Below are 17,745 nucleotides of genomic sequence, written 5' to 3' on the forward strand. Positions count from 1 at the left end.
CGTTTTTCATGGCCGAATATTCCGAAGGAGCTCGGATTTCTCTGCGTCGTCCTGATTTCCCTCCGGAACGTCCTGGGAAACCAAATGAAGGGAATGTGGATGGGATGTAAATATGTGGCATCCTGGATCCTCTGCAGGTTTGGCGGCTTCCTGTCCTTCACCTTCGACCTTCACAGGGTCGTCGATCGTCAGAGTTTCGCTTCGCTGCTCAAATGTAAATCAGATTAAAGCCTCTGCAACATGAAGGAGACACGGATCCAAGAGGAGAGTTCAGCTGTAAAATATATGAATAACCCCACAGTGAACCCTGAAGGAATCGGGAAGCTGCTGGTCGAATGATCAGAGAAATGAATCTGAACCAACATGAGCTGATCAGCCAATCAGAGGAAGAAGCCATCACTCCTGAAGTTTCTAGGATTTTTTCCACATCGCTCTGATTAAACGGCCAAATTTAGCTCAAGACGTAAAAGAACAAAATGAGTTGTTACTGAGATCAGTACTGCCGCAGGGTCATTCTTTCACTTATTGCCACCTACTGGTGGGAGGCTGGTACTACAGTGTTGCTGTTGGCAGACCAACAAAATGACATGAACGTAAAACATTATTTCTCTACAGAAACTCCTAAAACCTGAACTTTCCCTTTTAAAATATGGAACAAAAGGAACCAGAAATATGTTGAGTAAGAAAAGATCCAAATAAAAGTTGATTCATTTAAATATATTTATAGTTCATAAATGTATTTAAAACTTCTCTACTGAATTGAAATCAAGCTAAACCTCAACAGGAAGTGTTAAAAATTATGTTGCAGCAAAGATGAGGGCAGCATCAGGATCTACTGCCTCTGCAGGCTGGGAGGAGGAACTTCAGCTGACTTTGTCATCCAGGTGAGAGAACAGGTACATGGAGACGATCATGGCAGCGATCTGAGGAGCAGGAGAAGCAAACATGAGCAGAAACCAGATCATTGAAACATTCACGTGAAACTTCAGTTTCTAAATAAGCAACTGAATAAATATTGGAAATAAAAACATATTTCTCCACAAATATTACATTCGTAGGAAGCAGGTATATCTAAAGTTTTCTCTACGTTCCGGTTCCGTCAGGTCATCCACCTCCAATGAACCAACCACAGCACTTCCTGCCTGACGGCCCAGTGAAAACCAGAGTCACGCCTGATTGGTTGTTCATGTAAGTGTTGGATGTTTCCTCATTTGTTCACTTGTTTTATTATAAGCACTTGCTCAATACAACTTAAAAAATAAAAAGCATGAGGAGGGAAAACTTAGCTGCTGTGCAAATAGACTTCAAAATAAGAGCATGAATATAGACTTCTAAATACTTAAAGAATTTTAAAGAACCAAAAACCAAATTTACACCCAAATTAAACTTTATTCCAAAGGAGGTTTACAAAACAGCAAAGTAAATTAGAGCTTCAGTATTTATCCAGAAAAATAAATGTAGGGGAAGCTAAGTGTGCTAAATTCCAATGTTAGCTAAAGTGCTACACCAACACAGTATTAAATGGAGGCTAAAGCTAACCGCTACGCCAACATTGTACTTAGTGGAATATGTCAAATGTCAAAATTTATCTGATTGAAAGTTTACAAAACTGCCAATAAACCAACGTTTAGGATTTAAGCAGAAAATTAAATTCAGTCAAAGCTAAGTGAGCTAAACACTTTCAAAGTTATCAAAAAATGCTAAGCAAATAATTAGCTCCACTGTTAGCTGACTAGCAGACTTGTGCCCCCTGTGGTACTGGTCAGGCTCACCGAGCCAATCAGCTCTCAGCAGGTCGTACCAGTGGCCATTTTCCACTTTGACCAAACCGAGCCAAAGCCACACCGGCTCACGTACTGAGGTTTTTATGACCCGTGGTTCGGGTCGTTATGTATTTTTACCTCTAGGACTCCCACTGCTGCTGCCACACCCCCCACAGCGCAGGTGTGTTTCCTCAGGGTCCTCAGGATGGGATCAAAGCAGCCCTGAAGGAGGAAACATCAGATCATCCTACTGTACAGGAGATATTACAAACTAAAACACCATTATGTTTCCAATATTTAATAACCTGTAATGATAAAGAAAAAAGACAATAATTAGCATCACTCAGTCTGTAGGGAGGTTTTACCTGGACAGGTGAGCGTGCCGCCTCCGCTGGGCTGCAGGGGGCGATGTTGGTGGAGCAGCAGCTGGGCGGGAGGCCGGTTCCGTTCTGCTCCTCCAGCTCTGACCCCAGGAAGTCAGTGTAGTTGGAGAAACCACAACACTTCAACTGGTGGGAAACACGCAGAAATACTGATGACTGATAAACACTTTGATCTGAGGCTGGTTCAGTTATTTTACTGCAGGAAGGTCAGTCTGGAGGTCAGTCTGGAGGTCAGTGGAGGTCAGTCTGGGGGTCAGTCTGAAAGTCAGTCTGGAGGTCAGTCTGGAGGTCAGTCTGGAGGTCAGTCTGGAGGTCAGTCTGGGGGTCAGTCTGGAGGTCAGTCTGGAGGTCAGTCTGGAGGTCAGTCTGGAGGACGGTCTGGAGGTCAGTCTGGAGGTCAGTCTGGAGGTCAGTCTGGAGGTTATTGCCCGGTGTGTCTCACCTCTGCCATGGTGGCGTTCCAGATCCCAGTGACCGTCGGATCGCTGCCGTAATCGTTCTGCAGCGCGGGAACAGCCCAGGCCTTCAGGATGCCTTCAGCCTGGAAAACACAAAGTTTAATAAAAAACATGAAACTTGTTGGATCTGCAGATTGAGCTGCGTCCAATGAAGCAGATTACCGAAGGTACCGAACCGGGTCAGAGGACTGGCGAATCCTCTGACCTCAGCTTGGGCCGGTCTCTGTAACAAACATGTCTGGACAATAAATTATCGCGATAAACGATAATATTGTTGTTTTGAGGCCATTTTCAATTAATACAATGGTAATGCTAATAATAATGAAGGAAGATTCTCAAACATCAATAAAGTTTAAATTCTAATGAACATTTATAACAAACTGGAAGAAATTTTAAATATTCAAAATGAACAAAACAACAGAAACGATAAATAAAAAGAATCATGAAGGTTGAGATCAAAACTCCAGACTGGAAACCAGTTTTCCTCCAGTTTTCAGCAGAAAGGGAAATTATTGATCTCGTTTGAAGTTATCGTGTGATTATCTGATTTATTCCAACAGCAGCAGGTAAAACTGGGTGATTTTTCTCAGTATTTGTGTTTCCAGCCTTGAATCTCGTTTCCCTGAAAGTTGTTTAAATCTCCATCATCTGTGGATCAAACTGGAAACGAAGACGTTTCTCACTGTGTCAGTTTTACTGTTTCTCTCCCTGCAGACCTAAAACATCAGAAAAGCAGAAGCTTGTAAATCCAAACTCTGTTTCTGTGGCAGAAAATCACAGCAGAGATTTAAAGTGTTTCCAGATGAAATAAATCTTCTCCTCACAAATCAGCTGGGAGAGAAACGGGAAAACTGGGAATGAATCCCAACGGCGAGTCGTTCCTCTGTTTTAATCCTGAGGTTCCTCAGACCTGCAGCCTGGAGGAGACGCCCCAGTGCATGCTGGGACATTAAGACATTTTATTTTATTTATTACACTGGGACAGAATGTTACTAAATATTTACAAACTTTTCTTTAAATGCAACAAACATTCAAGTTTTGGATCATTTTTTCCTGTCATGATGACATAATCCCAGTAATTATTGTGATCAAATGTTTGTCATTTTTAAGTGATATATTAATAACTGCATAATAACAACGTTCATTTAGTAAAGACTCTGGAACTGGAAGATGTTCAAAATACCCAAAATAAAACACAATAAGCAAATAAAATAAAACTAATTATTAATTCAGACTGAAAATTATTGAGCTGATTTTAATTTTTCATGTCATTAATTATTTAATCACGTTTTTCTCTGCCAGAAAATCACTGGACGGCTTCACTTGCTAGATTTCAGTTTTTTCTTTTCATTTTGGCCCAAAGGACAAAAAGTTTGTACACCCTGAGCCTCCTGCACTGTAAAACATTCAATCCTACCAAGTATTTTTGTCCAGTTTCTGGTGAAACATGTCAGCATCTCAAATGAGACAAAACTAAGTTAAAGAAACGTTTCAGCAAGAAGCAGAAGTTAGTTTTAATTCCTTAACTCTGATTCTTGTTTTACTGATAAACTGGAACCTTTTTAAAATCAATATTAAAGTTTTAGAGAGAAAACAGAAAAGTTGAGTTTCATCTGAACTGCAACAACATTAGAAACCAGATGAAACGAATCGGTTTAGTTCTGGAAGGTTCTGCTGCTCCGGTCCGTTTAAGAGTTTAAAACCCGAATCCCCCGTGTGTGTGTGTGTGTGTGTGTGTGTGTGTGTGTGTGTGTGTGTGTGTGTGTGTGTGTGTGTGTGTGTGTGTGTGTTATATGCAAATGAGCTGCTTTGCATATAAAATGTTTCGGCTCCACAGGTGGCTGTAATAAATTGTTCCTGAGGGAATCGGAGGCGGAACGAGTTGAGGAAGAGGAGGGAGGATGAAGAGGAGAAGCACATGAATCAAATGATATCGCTGCAGAACGATTGTTTACACTTTTATATTATTGCGATATAATTTGGGGAAACGGAATTTACAGATTATTATTTCTATTTATAACATTAACTTTTATCAGTAGAGGTCAAAGTTCACAGTGAAAGTTTGGAATGATTTTTAACATTTGGTAACAATTAAAGTTTAAAACTTTATTATTAAATAATTATGATTGTCATTTTTTCATTGTTGCATATTTTACTCAACTTTCCAAGAATATTTTCGTTTTTTGGATTCTTATAAAAATCCATCAGGTTTCCTGCATTATTATTATTATTATTATTATTATTATTATTATTATTATTATTATTATTATTATTATTATTATTATATTTTTAATAAACTCACGAAGGAGGAGTACAGCAGAGCCACGACTCCAGCTGCCGTCTCACAGATGAAGATGATGAGGACGATGGAGAAGAGCTGCAGGATACAGACATCAGAGGTCAAAGTTCAGACCTGCTGACCCCAGGTCACCCCCCCCCCCCCCACTCACAGTCAGCAGCAGACACTTGCTCTCCCAGTGAGCTGCACATCCTCCCAGTGCTCCCAGCAGCACCAGTGTGGTTCCCATGGCGATGCAGAGGAGGCCGATGTTGACGAAGCGCAGCAGCTGGTTGGAGAACGGCCCCAGCAGGTGGAGGAAGGGGCCGCCGCCCGCCGTCACCCAGGTTCCCATGGCAACCAGAGAGAGGCCGCTCAGCTGCAGGACCAACACAGCATGATGGGAAAACTGAAAGGAACCAACTAACTAATATGTCAACATGAACTAACCATAAACCAGTTAAACAACCAACTGACCAGTAAAACCAACTCAATCTGACCGTCTCTGTCCATCGGGTCACAGAACCGAATGAACTTTTCCTTTCTGAGGTTCTGATGCATCAACTGTTCAAAATCTTCATAATCCAACCAGATTAGAAAAACATTCATTTACTTTTGATCAGATTTTTGTCCAACTGTCAGTTTGGAGATAAATTTAATCTTCCAGTCCGAAAAGGTTCAGATGTTTTGGGCCATAAACAAAAATCTGCTGGTTCAAATCATGAATATTATTTTTATTTTGGTCTAAAATGTTTCAGCTGTCCAGAACGTCGCCTCCTCAGTGAGCTCCATCAGAGTCCAGCCGGTTCTGACCCAAACGGCCGACATCCAGCCCAAAACCATCCGGTGAAACGGAGCAGAACCAGAACCTGAGAGGCAGCGAGCCGGAAAGCAAAACCCGAGGAATCGATGGTACTCACAAGCAGCAGCAGGTGGAGGAGGGACATCGTCTGCCTGGTGGAGCCACGCATTTTATTCTGAAGGGACAAAAACAGAGTTTAGAGCAGATGAATAGAGATTCACCTGGAGGGAGAGGAAACTAGAATCCACCTGCAGAGACGCTGAGCAGGAGATGAAGAGCCAGGGAGGGGCCCTAAGAGGTAGGGAGGGGCCCTAAGAGGAGGGGAGGGGCCAGGGAGGGGCCCTAAGAGGAGGGGAGGGGCCCTAAGAGGAGGGGAGGGGCCAGGGAGGGGCCCTAAGAGGTGGGGAGGGGCCCTAAGAGGAGGGGCCCTAAGAGGAGGGGAGGGGCCTAAGAGGTGGGGAGGGGCCCTAAGAGGGGGAGGGGCCCTAAGAGGTGGGGAGGGGCCCTAAGAGGAGGGGAGGGGCCCTAAGAGGAGGGGAGGGGCCCTAAGAGGAGGGGGAGGGCCCTAAGAGGAGGGGAGGGGCCTAAGAGGAGGGAGGGGGCCTAAGGGGAGGGGGGGGGCCCTAAGAGGTAGGGAGGGGCCCTAAGAGGAAGGGAGGGGCCAAGGAGGGGCCCTAAGAGGTGGGAGGGCCCTAAGAGGGGAGGGGCCCTAAGAGGAGGGAGGGGCCCTAAGAGGAGGGGAGGGGCCCTAAGAGGAGGGGAGGGGCCCTAAGAGGAGGGGAGGGGCCAGGGAGGGGCCCTAAGAGGTGGGGAGGGGCCCTAAGAGGAGGGGAGGGGCCCTAAGAGGAGGGGAGGGGCCCTAAGAGGAGGGGAGGGGCCCTAAGAGGTAGGGAGGGGCCCTAAGAGGAGGGAGGGGCCCTAAGAGGAGGGAGGGGCCCTAAGAGGAGGGGAGGGGCCCTAAGAGGAGGGGAGGGGCCCTAAGAGGTAGGGAGGGGCCCTAAGAGGAGGGGAGGGGCCCTAAGAGGTAGGGAGGGGCCCTAAGAGGAAGGGAGGGGCCAAGGAGGGGCCCTAAGAGGTGGGGAGGGGCCCTAAGAGGTGGGGAGGGGCCCTAAGAGGTGGGGAGGGGCCCTAAGAGGTGGGGAGGGGCCAGGGAGACTAAATATGTAGCTCTAAATTAAAAAGTTAATTTGGTCAAGCTAGCTATTAGCTCCAAGTTCAATAGTTTGCTGTGAGCTAGCAAAGTTATCTCATTACCTCGGAGCTAGCTAACTAATATTTGAACAAATATTTAGCTAGCTCAGAGCTAAATGTTTAGCTGCAGGTAAAATTTTGCCTGCAGCTAAACAGAAAACTAATCACATGTCTAAATAGCTCAGCTGAATATGTAGTTAGAAAGCTAAGTACTGAACTGGCTAATTATCTCAGTTGCTCTGAGCTTGCTAAATATTTACATATGCAAATTTACTAGCTGATAAGCGGAAGTGAAGCAAAAACATTTAACTTGCTGATTAAATATTTAGTTTGAAATTGTGACATTTATAACCATGGTAAAAATATGACCTCCATAAATAACCCAAATTATTGCTGTTCATTTTTGGCAGTGTAATTTTACGAACGGCTCCTCATAGTGTGACGGTTTAACTTCCTGTTTTATTTTGTAGGGCCAGTTTCCTGCTGCTCGCCTGCCTGTGGTTGTGTTCGGGTTCTGACCCGGTTGGATTCGGCCCGGTGAGTCCCGTTCAGCCGCTGTTTCTGCGTAACTTTAGCTTCATTAGCGGCGAAACGAACTGACTCTAATCTGAGTCTTAAACTGATCCGTAAATTTGGGATTTTTCTTATTTCGTGTTTTAAAATGAATTTTGTCCTTTTATTGCATTTCTAGGCGCGTCACACACTGCAGCTGATTAAAAGCTGGTTGTTGTCATTCTTTATTAAAAACCTTTTTATTTCTGGAAATCTGGAATTTAGAGCACAATTCATAGAAATATCAAATATTAGGGAATTTCTATAAATAAAACCTTTCAGGATTCATAATTATGGGATCATTATGGCAGATATTTTATTAATATTCTGAGAAAAGCATGTATGATTTCCTCCATGTGTAGGATTATTATTATTATTATTATTATTATTATTATTATTATTATTATTATTATTATTATTATTATTAACATGTTACCTGAGTTAATTTTCTGGTCCGTTTGGTTTCCATGTGAACGACGCCCGGCTTGGCTCTTGGCTTTTTCACATCTCTGGTCAATAATAAATATTTATTATCGATTATAGGAGGCAGCAGCTCAATAATCATTGAATATTTCAAGAGGGTTTCAGGCTCATGTCTGAAAAACTAGAAATTATGCCGGTAATCCTGTTGATTTTATGAGAATAAAATGAGGTCAATGATCCCACATATTCTTTATAAACATTTAAACAGTAAATTTTATCAGGTAAATTATTTGAGAAGCAGTTATCATATCTGATTATTAATCTCGATCCATCGTTGTTTCTGATCTGAAAGGCGAATTCAGATGAAAATCTGATCTGAAACAAGTTAAGATTTTTCTTCACTGTTTTCTTGCATCTTTTACGAAAATCTTCATCCTGAGATTAAATTCAACAAAAATTTATCACAAAGGCAAAAAATAAATGTTTTAACTCTTTTCTTGATCATCTGGACTGAACAGTTTTTACTTGAAATGTCTGTAAATTTGTAAAGTCACGTATGTATTCTTGAAAAAAACTTTCAAATTTAAAGCAAACTTGTTGTATTTTAGCACATCTGATAAATTTAATAAAAGTGAGATTAACCCCAGAATATTTCAGTGAATTAAATAAAATATAAATTAATCTAAAGCACAGACTTGTGCTCTCAGAAACACAGCAGCTTTATTTTGAAATAATTGTCTTTGTTTCTTCCTGTTCCTCTGCGCGCTGCAGTGTCTCATCCCGGCCACCAGAGGGCGCTGCAGACCCGCAGCTGCTCTGAGTGCAGCTCGTGTGATTCTGTTTTTGTGAACGGCTTTGATGGGAACCGGAGTAGCAGGAGTTGCTGGTTTGATTCTGTAAATATTTCAGTTTTATTCCAGAATGAATCTGGTTTCATTCTTAAATCACTGAGAATCAGTGACCCGGTGAGCAGCTTCTCAGATCGTTTCACTGACCTGTGACAAGTCAAATTACAAAAACTAAACTGTTTAGTGGAAAAACAGCAATTAAAGAATGTTTTGTTTTGTTAGAAAAGGTTTTTCTTCTGTATCAAAATTGCGTGTTTACACTTTATAATGGAAACGGAGCGAGTGATCAATATATTTGGTTATTAGCTCTTCATTGCTAATTATTCTCTTAAATGTTGTGAAGACGCCAAAGGCGAACAAGAGCTGGGCCATAAATCAATAACAGTATATATCACGCTAGACAAGTGATCAATATCAATAGATAATACATTGAGAAAATATCCAGTGAACTTTGATCCAGAACCGCACAGCATTCTGGGAGATGTAGGCAGAGAAAAGGCTTTAGCCGCTCAAACTCAGATAGCTAAGCATCATTAGTAGCGTCAACTGACTCGCCCACTCTTTGGTTGCCTAGCAACTCACTCTTTGGTTGCCTAGCAACAGCCTGTTTCGCAGCTGGCGCAGCAGCAGTTTCCGGTTTCTCCACTGTTCATCACAGCTGCTTAAAAATGAACGTAGAGAGAAAACTGGATAGAACAGGAAAGGTTGCACCACCAGTTTGGCTGAATTCCAGATATTTAATACAAAAACTCACCAATAATAGTTTATCATGATATCAGCGTTTCGTTATCAGTCGTTACGTTTCTCAGCCAAACCTCCAGCCTCAGGGTGTACTCAGTTATTTATCTTCTGTGTGTTGTAAATAATGACAGTTTGTAACGTGAGCGTCTGGTCTGAAACGGGGTGTACTTTCTATTTGCCCTCAGCGCTGCTAGGGACAGATGAACCCAGGCATTAGCTGCTGCTGCTGCTGCTGCTGCTCTCCGGCAGCCATAACGTGAAGCCGTCCCGTTTCTGGGAGCCTCTCTGAGCCCGAAGCCTCGTAAATTGAAAGGACTTTTATTTGCCGAGGCCATTAGCGCTCCACACTTTCCAACAGGGATTCGTTTGGATGTCCAACTGATTCCAGAGCCAAATCCATGTCACCGAATGAGGAGGATAATTACAGCCAGGATTTCCTCATATTTTTGACCTTTTGGTTTGAACTGATTGGATTCAACTGCTTTCTGCAGAAACAAAGATGGCTGAAGGTCTGAACGTCCCGCTGAAATCATCTGTTCCAACCTGTAGAGGTTTTTACCAGGTAGACTCTGACTTTATCTGCTAGTGTTTCATGTTTGTACTGAGGCCTTGACTTTAACACGCTACAAATTTGAACGCAATTAAAAGCTTCTTTTTTCCCCTGGAACCTTTTGTGCTCATGTGTTTCTAGTACGCTGGTAAATCTGACGCACATCCGCTAACTATGGCAACAGACGAAGAAGCCGCGTCTCTGGGGGCTAAACGCCCTGACTGGTGCTTTTCATTTTATTTTATTTTTACTCATTAAAATATTTTACTTAAAACGGATGACGGTAAATGTAAAAGTTCAGGTTTTGGAACAACTTAAGTTACAAATCAGTTGCAGTAACATGAGTAAATGTCGCTAGTTTCCAGAGGTGGGAAGTAACGAAGTACAAGTACTTCGTTACTGTACTTAAGTACAGTTTTCGTGTATCAGTACTTTACTTAAGTAGATTTAATAATGTATACTTTCTACTTTTACTCCACTACATTTTACAGTAAGTATCTGTACTTTCTACTTCACTACATTTCTACTAAACTCTCGCGTTACTCGTTACATCCAAGTCGCGTTGCTCTTTTCTTCCGTTAAAATGTGACGTTCAGGGATTTAAGGTGGCGCCGTAAAATCCGAGCAATAACGTGACTTAGTGTCTGTTGTCACCCATCGGCTCCACCTTTACTCGCTGCGGAGCTCCAGACATGCGCAGTGGTTTCCTCTGAGCGGGAGAAGATGTTTGTCTATAATATAATAGCTGCATAAATTGATATGGCGACATGTAAAATCAGCAGCGCTTCGCTTTCACAGACGGTGGGACTTCGTCCAACTTTTAGCGTCACTTGGAAGGAAAGCTTAAAGAAAGGTAAGATCTGTGCTAGCAAAGTTAGCTGTACTGAGACACATGTTGCATCTGATGAAAAAAAGTTGTCACTCATGCGCTGAATTATTGTGTGGAGGTTTTGACTGAGGTGTCGCATATATGGGACAACGCTGTGACCAAAGTCTGCAATATAGTGATATAACATTCAGGAACGATCCGATTCTTCTGGACGGATCTTTACTAAGTCCTGAGCACTGAGAGCCGTTCTTTGTTCTTGTGTAAACTGCGGTAGCTATATATACATACACATATATATATATATATATATATATATATATATATATAGACATTCATTTAATCGCTGAATAAGTAAAAGTTGAACGTATGAACACAGAGCATGCTCATTGCTCATTGATTGATTTGGTCTCCTGTCATGGTGGCAAACATCGCAGTGGGAGGGAGGATGAGAACAGTCACGGTGCTCATTCTGCTTAGTTACTTGTTGCGCCGTTGGACAGTGTTCATAGTTGAACGTTATTTACCGTTAATTGCGATGTTTCAGTTGTGGTTTCTGACATGGGCAATATGGGCAACCGCCCAGGGCGTTATTTTTCTAGGGATAGCAGGAGACCTCTGCGGATTGTAGCACAGCGATGAAAGCAAAACAGAATGAAGTGAGTTTTAATTGATACTGGTTAAATATATTTCAGCTCTAAGTATTTAATATCTAGGTGTTTTTATGGGAATGTGGATCTTTCAGATCAATCTGAAAACCAATTTTGATAGGTAAACTTAATGTTATTGTGTCATTTAGCGCGGGGCGCTGGTCTTGGTCTCGGGTTCGGTGGTCTTGACTACAACTCTGCTACATGGCTCCTTGGTTGCATGTCCTCCACCCCCCCACACCTTCTTTACATCCCCTTTCAGTTAGATTTCTTTCTAAATAAATGTGACTAATGAAGTTCATGCTATGTTAGGACAGGAGACAAAATGTTTCCATCCCTGAAATTATGATTCATAGAATCACATATCTAGGTCTAAACTGTTACAGAGAATAAACACAATAAGAACATGTTTAATCTGTGGTAGTGTTAATTAAAATGGCACATTTCTGATGTATTAAAATTAAATACGATCGGCACACTTAATGATATTAGCGATTAAGTGATGCATTCAGCGAGTACTTTTACTTTTAATACTTAAGTATTTTTAAAAGCCAGTACTTTTTTACTTTTACTTAAGTAAAATGTTAATGTGGTACTTTGACTTTTACTTAAGTACATTTTTGACTGTGTATTTGTACTTTTACTTAAGTAAATTTTTTGAGTACTTTCTCCACCACTGCTAGTTTCCTCCCAGGTAAACGGCATGGATTTCGTGTATTAGCCGCGTTGCCGTGGAAACGGACCGGACCCTGCTGGGGTCTGGAGGAAGAGGAGGATCTTCATCAGTCTGAATGAACCGTGTCGCTTTAAAACAAAGCGGATATCCGTTTCTATAAAACATTCGTCCGCATCGCATCAGTTTAAGAAAAGTGTTGTAAACATGCCAAACCCACAGGGGGCAGTGTAGCTAAACTAAAACCTGTCAGCCAATCACAAACCCTCAAAAACAACCACTTCCTGTTAGGAATAAAACAGAGAGGTTGAATTACTCTTAATAAAGTTATAATATAAATGTAATATGGAATCAAAGCAGGCATTGTGGAGCAGCTGACCTTTTATAACTCAACATATTGGAGATTTGGGCTCATAAAAAGTGTCTGACCAAAACAATAACAACGGCCACACGTGTGACGTCAGCGCCGGAGGTTTGATTGTCGGCCGTCTTTAGTGATGCTGAACGGAGGTTGCATGTGGATGAAACCTCCACATGCAACCTGATCAATCGATGTATCATTTATCAGACGGACCAGGCCCGATCCGCGGTCCGGTGCAGAAGCTCGGATTAAATTCCTGTCCTGCTCTGGGAAGTCAGTGGGATTTATGTAGTTATGATTTATGGGAGCCGCGGCGGTTCATCATGCTCCATATAGACGCGCCTTCCATGGAGCCATATAGGTGAAATATGAACATCATAAAGGGACGATGGGGGCAGCAGAGGGTCTTTGTCTCCTCCGTCTCCTATCCAGCTCCGTCCTCTAAGATGACCAACCGGCTCATTAACTTTAATAAAGCTGGCATCAATTAGAGCAAGTGACTGGGGCCAAGGTTATTATAGTTAACTAAAACCGACCAAAATAACGAAATCTGATGTCAGAAAACATTTTTACCTGAAATAAATAAAAACTGACTGGAGCTATAGCTTGCATTTTCAAAATTAACTAAAATATTCTGAAATTATATAAATTATTTCCTTCGTTTTAGTGTTTATGAACCTACTTTCAAAAGATGTGATCTTTTTTTTTTTATCTCAAGTGGTTTACGTCAGCTGTCGGCAAATTACGGCTCTTCTTCATAAAGGAGAAAATGGGAACGGGGGAATTTGTAATCTATAATGTTCGATAGTTTTCAGTTTAAGTTGGTAAATAAGTTGTATGGAGTTAGAATGACGGCATTAAAATAGTTGTTTAAACTATGCTACGCTAGACATGCTAACCATGTGACTAGAAACGTTAGCTTGTGCCACAAACAAGCTACTGCTAAACAGATCTGAGAGTTTTATTTTGGTAAGTTAATAGTTTTATTGAGTGTCGATTGTTTTAACGTTTCGTCAGCCTCCTTAAGGAAAACAATGTAAAGACGCAGCAGAGATGCGCTGATGAAGATGCTGATGAAGATGCTGATGAAGATGCTGATGAAGATGCTGATGAAGATGCTGGTGAAGATGCTGATGAAGATGCTGATGAAGATGCTGATGAAGATGCTGGACGCTCGGACACGTGACTGAAGGACGGAGGAGACGACCTCTGTTCTCGGACCGTGATGCGTTCATGCTCTCCCTCTGCTGCGCCGTCTCTCTGTCCTCCTGTCGTCTGTCGGTCCGTCACCGGGAACAAACTCCTCCAATAACAGAGTTTGTTTCTTCATTAGTCCCCTGTCCTTCCACAGGGACGTCTGTCCCTCCTTTGGTTGGACGCCTCCCTCTGTTTGTGTCAGAGGTTTCTGCTGACTCGGCTCAGATCCAGGTGATCCCCAACAGAACCAGCCGGACTCGGCGTGTAAATGTAGAAAAATCCTGGGCTTGTTGAAATGTAAAGCCGACGTGTGTCTCGTTGTTCAGTGAGAAGCACCATGACTGCAGCATGCAGGACAGATCATGTCCTGAGGACGAGTCTGTCTGCTGAACAAAGGAAGCCGCCATGTAAGAGCAGCAGCACCGAAGGCGGAGCGGGTCCAGTCCTCCGGTCCTGCTGGGGCAGGTTGGCAGTCTTTGGACAACACATCCCGGTCAAACGTCACTTTGACACCAACACTGATAGGTTCACTCTGAGGGTTCGCTATGGAGCAGGAAGTTCCTGTCTCTGAGCGCCACACGGCGGGTCGGGTCCATGTCTTACTCAGCGTTTCCACTGCAGTGCGACTCACTGGGTTTAACCCAAACAGGGCTGGGATGTGATGCGTTCACTGACTGCTGTCATCTCTTCATCATCAGTTCCAGACATTCTGTAGATTCTGCTGCTGCTGAATTATGACGCCTGTTTCAGATCAACTGCTTAAAACAACCTGCAGAAATCAGATTCTTTAGGGATAAAACGATGAGCTGTGTCCTTATTGGTAGCAACTCGTCCAACACGTTTCCGTGACCGGAGGTTCGTCTCATGATGGTATTCCACCAGAAATGGTCTAATCAAATCCTGCAGGGCAGGTTAATGCCCACTAAGTCTCCACCAGTGACAGCAGCTCAGATTTATTGCAGCTTTTTCAACGTGTAAATATGTTTTTTTGGGCCCAACTGCTGCCTGCTCAGGTGTTTCATGGTTTGATCAGAGGCTCCTGCTCAGCTGGGAGGTTATTTGTTGTCAGGTGAGGATTTTCCATCGCCTGGCCCGTAACCTGACATCTGCCTTCAAAGCTTTGCTTTGCTGCTGATGCACCTTCAGTTTCCTGAGAGCCGCAGGGGGTCGGCTCGCTCTGCCTGAAGCGTCCGGTGGGCTGCAGAGCGGGATAAGAGAGGAAGGGTGAGGGGAGATGATCACCATTAACAGGGGACTCTGGGGTCATCCGTGGTTTTATTAGGCCATAAGGACTGGGTTCAAGGTGGCAGAGGTCGTTTTTCCTTTTGTTCTGGAAACTTGTGATCATTTTACGAGCTGTAGCTCTGCCTCCTGCTAAGCTCCAGCTAACCTGGAGAAACACTGATATTCTGAATTAGATTAGAAACGGGCGTCATGACCTGAACCTGCAATAAAGGCTTGTTCTAATTTTAATCTGATGAAAGAAACTCAGTGTGTGATCGACAAACTGTTCAAGGATGACGTTATGCTAACGACTCATAGCAATCTGTTAGCTTTAGCCTCGTGACAGCCACACGCAGTGGTGGGAATCCCTGACTATAAAGTTAGTTCTGCTAACACTAACGCGCTAATCATAAACATTATTTCTGCTAAAGCTAAAGCAGTCGTGGAAATTAGCAGAAGCTAAAGAGCTAAATCCAACCCTTGAAACACATCATATCATATCCAGCTTAACGGAATCAAACGCATTACTAGTATCTCTTTCAGCCTTTATTTCACCATGTGGGGGCGCTGCACCAAGAACCGCTGGAGCAGAGCAGCTTCCTCCTTCACCAGATGGAAACTAATCCTAATGGATGGAGGCGTCAGAGTTTAGCGGTTGGAGGATTTCTCTTTAGCTTTAGACCAGGAGCCATTTCTGCTGCTAGCGCTAGGCTAACACGTTAGCTTTGGTTGCATTTACCCAGAATGCCCTGCGCTGTAGTCCACTTCCTGCTTTTGGAGCGGTCCCTGGTCCGCCTGGTGTTCACATATGAAACTGAACCAGAGTTCATTTCAGCCGAACCCAGACCGAGTTTGGAGGCCCAGAGGTCAGAGGTCAATTCACGTCTCACCAACCAAACCAGACTTTGACTAGACAGACTGAAAACCAGAGTGATTGTTTCTCCAACCGTTAATTGGAGCTGAGAAGTTTATCTTACTGAAGTTGATCGTTGCTGCTGCTCTCGCTTTGCCTGGACTTTTTCTCATTAATTATCCTCTGATGATTTTGATGATGTTTTGAAAGGAAATGCGTCTCTCAATAGTTGTTTAGTTTACTGTTTGTTTCCTGCATCATCCACCTGTAGGTCCTAGCTACTGGAGACCACAGCCTTCAGAATAAAAGTCTCCTTTAATGTTTCTGGACTGAGTCAGCGCTGCAGCGTCTCTGATGGTCATGGAGTGAACCTGGTTTTGTCCTCCGTCTGCAGAGACGCTGCTGGTTTGATGGCTCCACCGCTCAGCTGGGTCCTCTGATCTGCCTGTCTTTGAAAAGAGACGTCCGGAGGCCTGCGCAGCTCGGGGCGCTGCCTGAACCTGGAACCTGGATGAGAGAGTGAGGAGGATGAGAGGAGAGCGTCTCACCAGGAAACCTCGTCCTGCTTCACATTGTTCTGGTTTCTCCCTGACTGGAGCAACAAAACGCTGAGTACCTGGATGACATTTACCTGAATCCTGGAAACAGATTCACACATCTGAGTGTTTATTTGAGAGCTGGAAAATGAAAAATCTGTCATAAATGGAGAAAACCAAAACCTTTAAATTCCAGTAATGTTTATAATAAAATAATATTTAGCTCAGTGCAACTACAGCTGGTTTCATGCATGAATGCATTGCAGTCTGGTGAGAATGTTGTGCTTGGAATGGAAAACCTTTAATGAAGCAGAAAATGAAACTGATTAATCTGGAGGTAAAACATCTGGACTGAGTTTCAGATGGAGGTGTTTGGATTGTTACGGTGCCTGATCCTGATCCGGTTTCCTTTCTTCCCAACAGCGGGAACAAAGGAGCCGGCTTACAACAGGCTGCAGCGCCTGCACCTGCCAGCAGGGGGCGCTGTGGGACGTCTCTCCATAGAGAACAAAGGACGGAGCTGAACATCAGAGCCTGGATGCTGCGGGAGAACAAAGAGCAGCAGATTCTTCCTCCTTCCTGCTGAATCTCTTTAAGATGAAACAACCAGACAACAGAAGAAGAAGAAGAAGAAGTCTTTCTTTCCTCTAGTTTCTCCTTTATTCTGTTTGTTTCCCTTTTTAAGGTGAAGAAATGTTTTTCTGCTCTGAGGATTTGAAAACTTCCTGCTGGGAAAGTTTGACGGTTTGTTGTTCAGATCGGATCCTTTAAGTCAATAATTCATCAATATTGATGAAACGTTTTGGCTCCACTGGCAGATTATTTCACTTATAACATGAAAAATGTCGCGTTACATTTCGCCTGTTTTTATCTTCGTCTCTGAGGAGTTTTTGACTCTCGGCCACATTGAAGCCTCAGCAGCTCAAAACGATCCATTATTAACATTAATATGTCATAAATATGGAGACTGTAACGACAACATGCCTGCAGGACAGAGAAACGGCAGTAATCTGGCTTTAATCCAGGCTGGACGATGCAGATTCTACTGACGTTTAATTCATCTGGACACTTTGAATCTTCACTGCAAACATTTATTGAATATTTTACATAAATGTGTTGATTCAAAGCAACAGATTCTACAAACTATTCCAAACTAATATTTTCAAACATATCAAAGATTTTAGACTTTATTAGAGTCAAACATTTTGCAGAGTGGAAACTTTTTCCTTTTTGACGTCTTTTAGGACATTAGATTTAATTTTTTATAAATGTTTTTATTAACCCCAAAGTTAATCAAACTTTGGGGTTAATAAAGTTTTTCCAGAATTTTTCCAATGTTTTTCAGAAATAATTTTCTTTTTGTCATTTTTTACATCCAATAAAGTATTTATTACACCTAAAGCTTACTTAGCTTAGCTTAGCCTAACACAATTTAG

General features: G+C 42.7%; 1 protein-coding gene and 1 long non-coding RNA gene across 2 annotated transcripts; one reads left to right on the forward strand and one right to left on the reverse strand.

The window, feature by feature from the left end:
* Nucleotides 1-7: 7 nt before the first annotated feature.
* tspan1 (tetraspanin 1) lies at nucleotides 8-5,958 on the reverse strand. Its single transcript, XM_081605868.1, has 7 exons — nucleotides 5,803-5,958; nucleotides 5,055-5,261; nucleotides 4,907-4,981; nucleotides 2,589-2,687; nucleotides 2,129-2,272; nucleotides 1,902-1,985; nucleotides 8-923 (listed from the first exon to the last, which is right to left on the reverse strand). The coding sequence occupies exons 1-7, from the start codon at nucleotides 5,851-5,853 to the stop codon at nucleotides 864-866; spliced, it is 720 nt and encodes a 239-aa protein (XP_081461994.1). The 5' UTR covers nucleotides 5,854-5,958; the 3' UTR covers nucleotides 8-863.
* A 1,386-nt stretch (nucleotides 5,959-7,344) lies between these two features.
* Nucleotides 7,345-17,429, forward strand: LOC145551359 (uncharacterized). The gene is made up of 2 exons (XR_014087156.1): nucleotides 7,345-7,412; nucleotides 16,168-17,429. It is a non-coding gene; the product is annotated as an uncharacterized LOC145551359 (long non-coding RNA).
* The last annotated feature ends 316 nt before the right edge of the window (nucleotides 17,430-17,745 follow it).

The sequence above is a fragment of the Poecilia reticulata genome, chromosome 4, assembly GCF_904066995.2.
Source record: "Poecilia reticulata chromosome 4, P_reticulata-male-v2, whole genome shotgun sequence".
NCBI classification, from domain to species: Eukaryota; Metazoa; Chordata; class Actinopteri; order Cyprinodontiformes; family Poeciliidae; genus Poecilia; species Poecilia reticulata.

Bases quoted from the DNA above. Each gene is read 5' to 3' on its own strand.
- tspan1 (XM_081605868.1), bottom strand. From the start codon at position 5,853: ATGCGTGGCTCCACCAGGCAGACGATGTCCCTCCTCCACCTGCTGCTG. The intron at 2,688-4,906 runs GTGAGTTTATTA...TGTGTTTTCCAG, and splicing joins CTCTGCTGTACTCCTCCTTC to GCTGAAGGCATCCTGAAGGC. The intron at 924-1,901 runs GTAAAAATACAT...CCTGCTCCTCAG, and splicing joins CAGCAGTGGGAGTCCTAGAG to ATCGCTGCCATGATCGTCTC.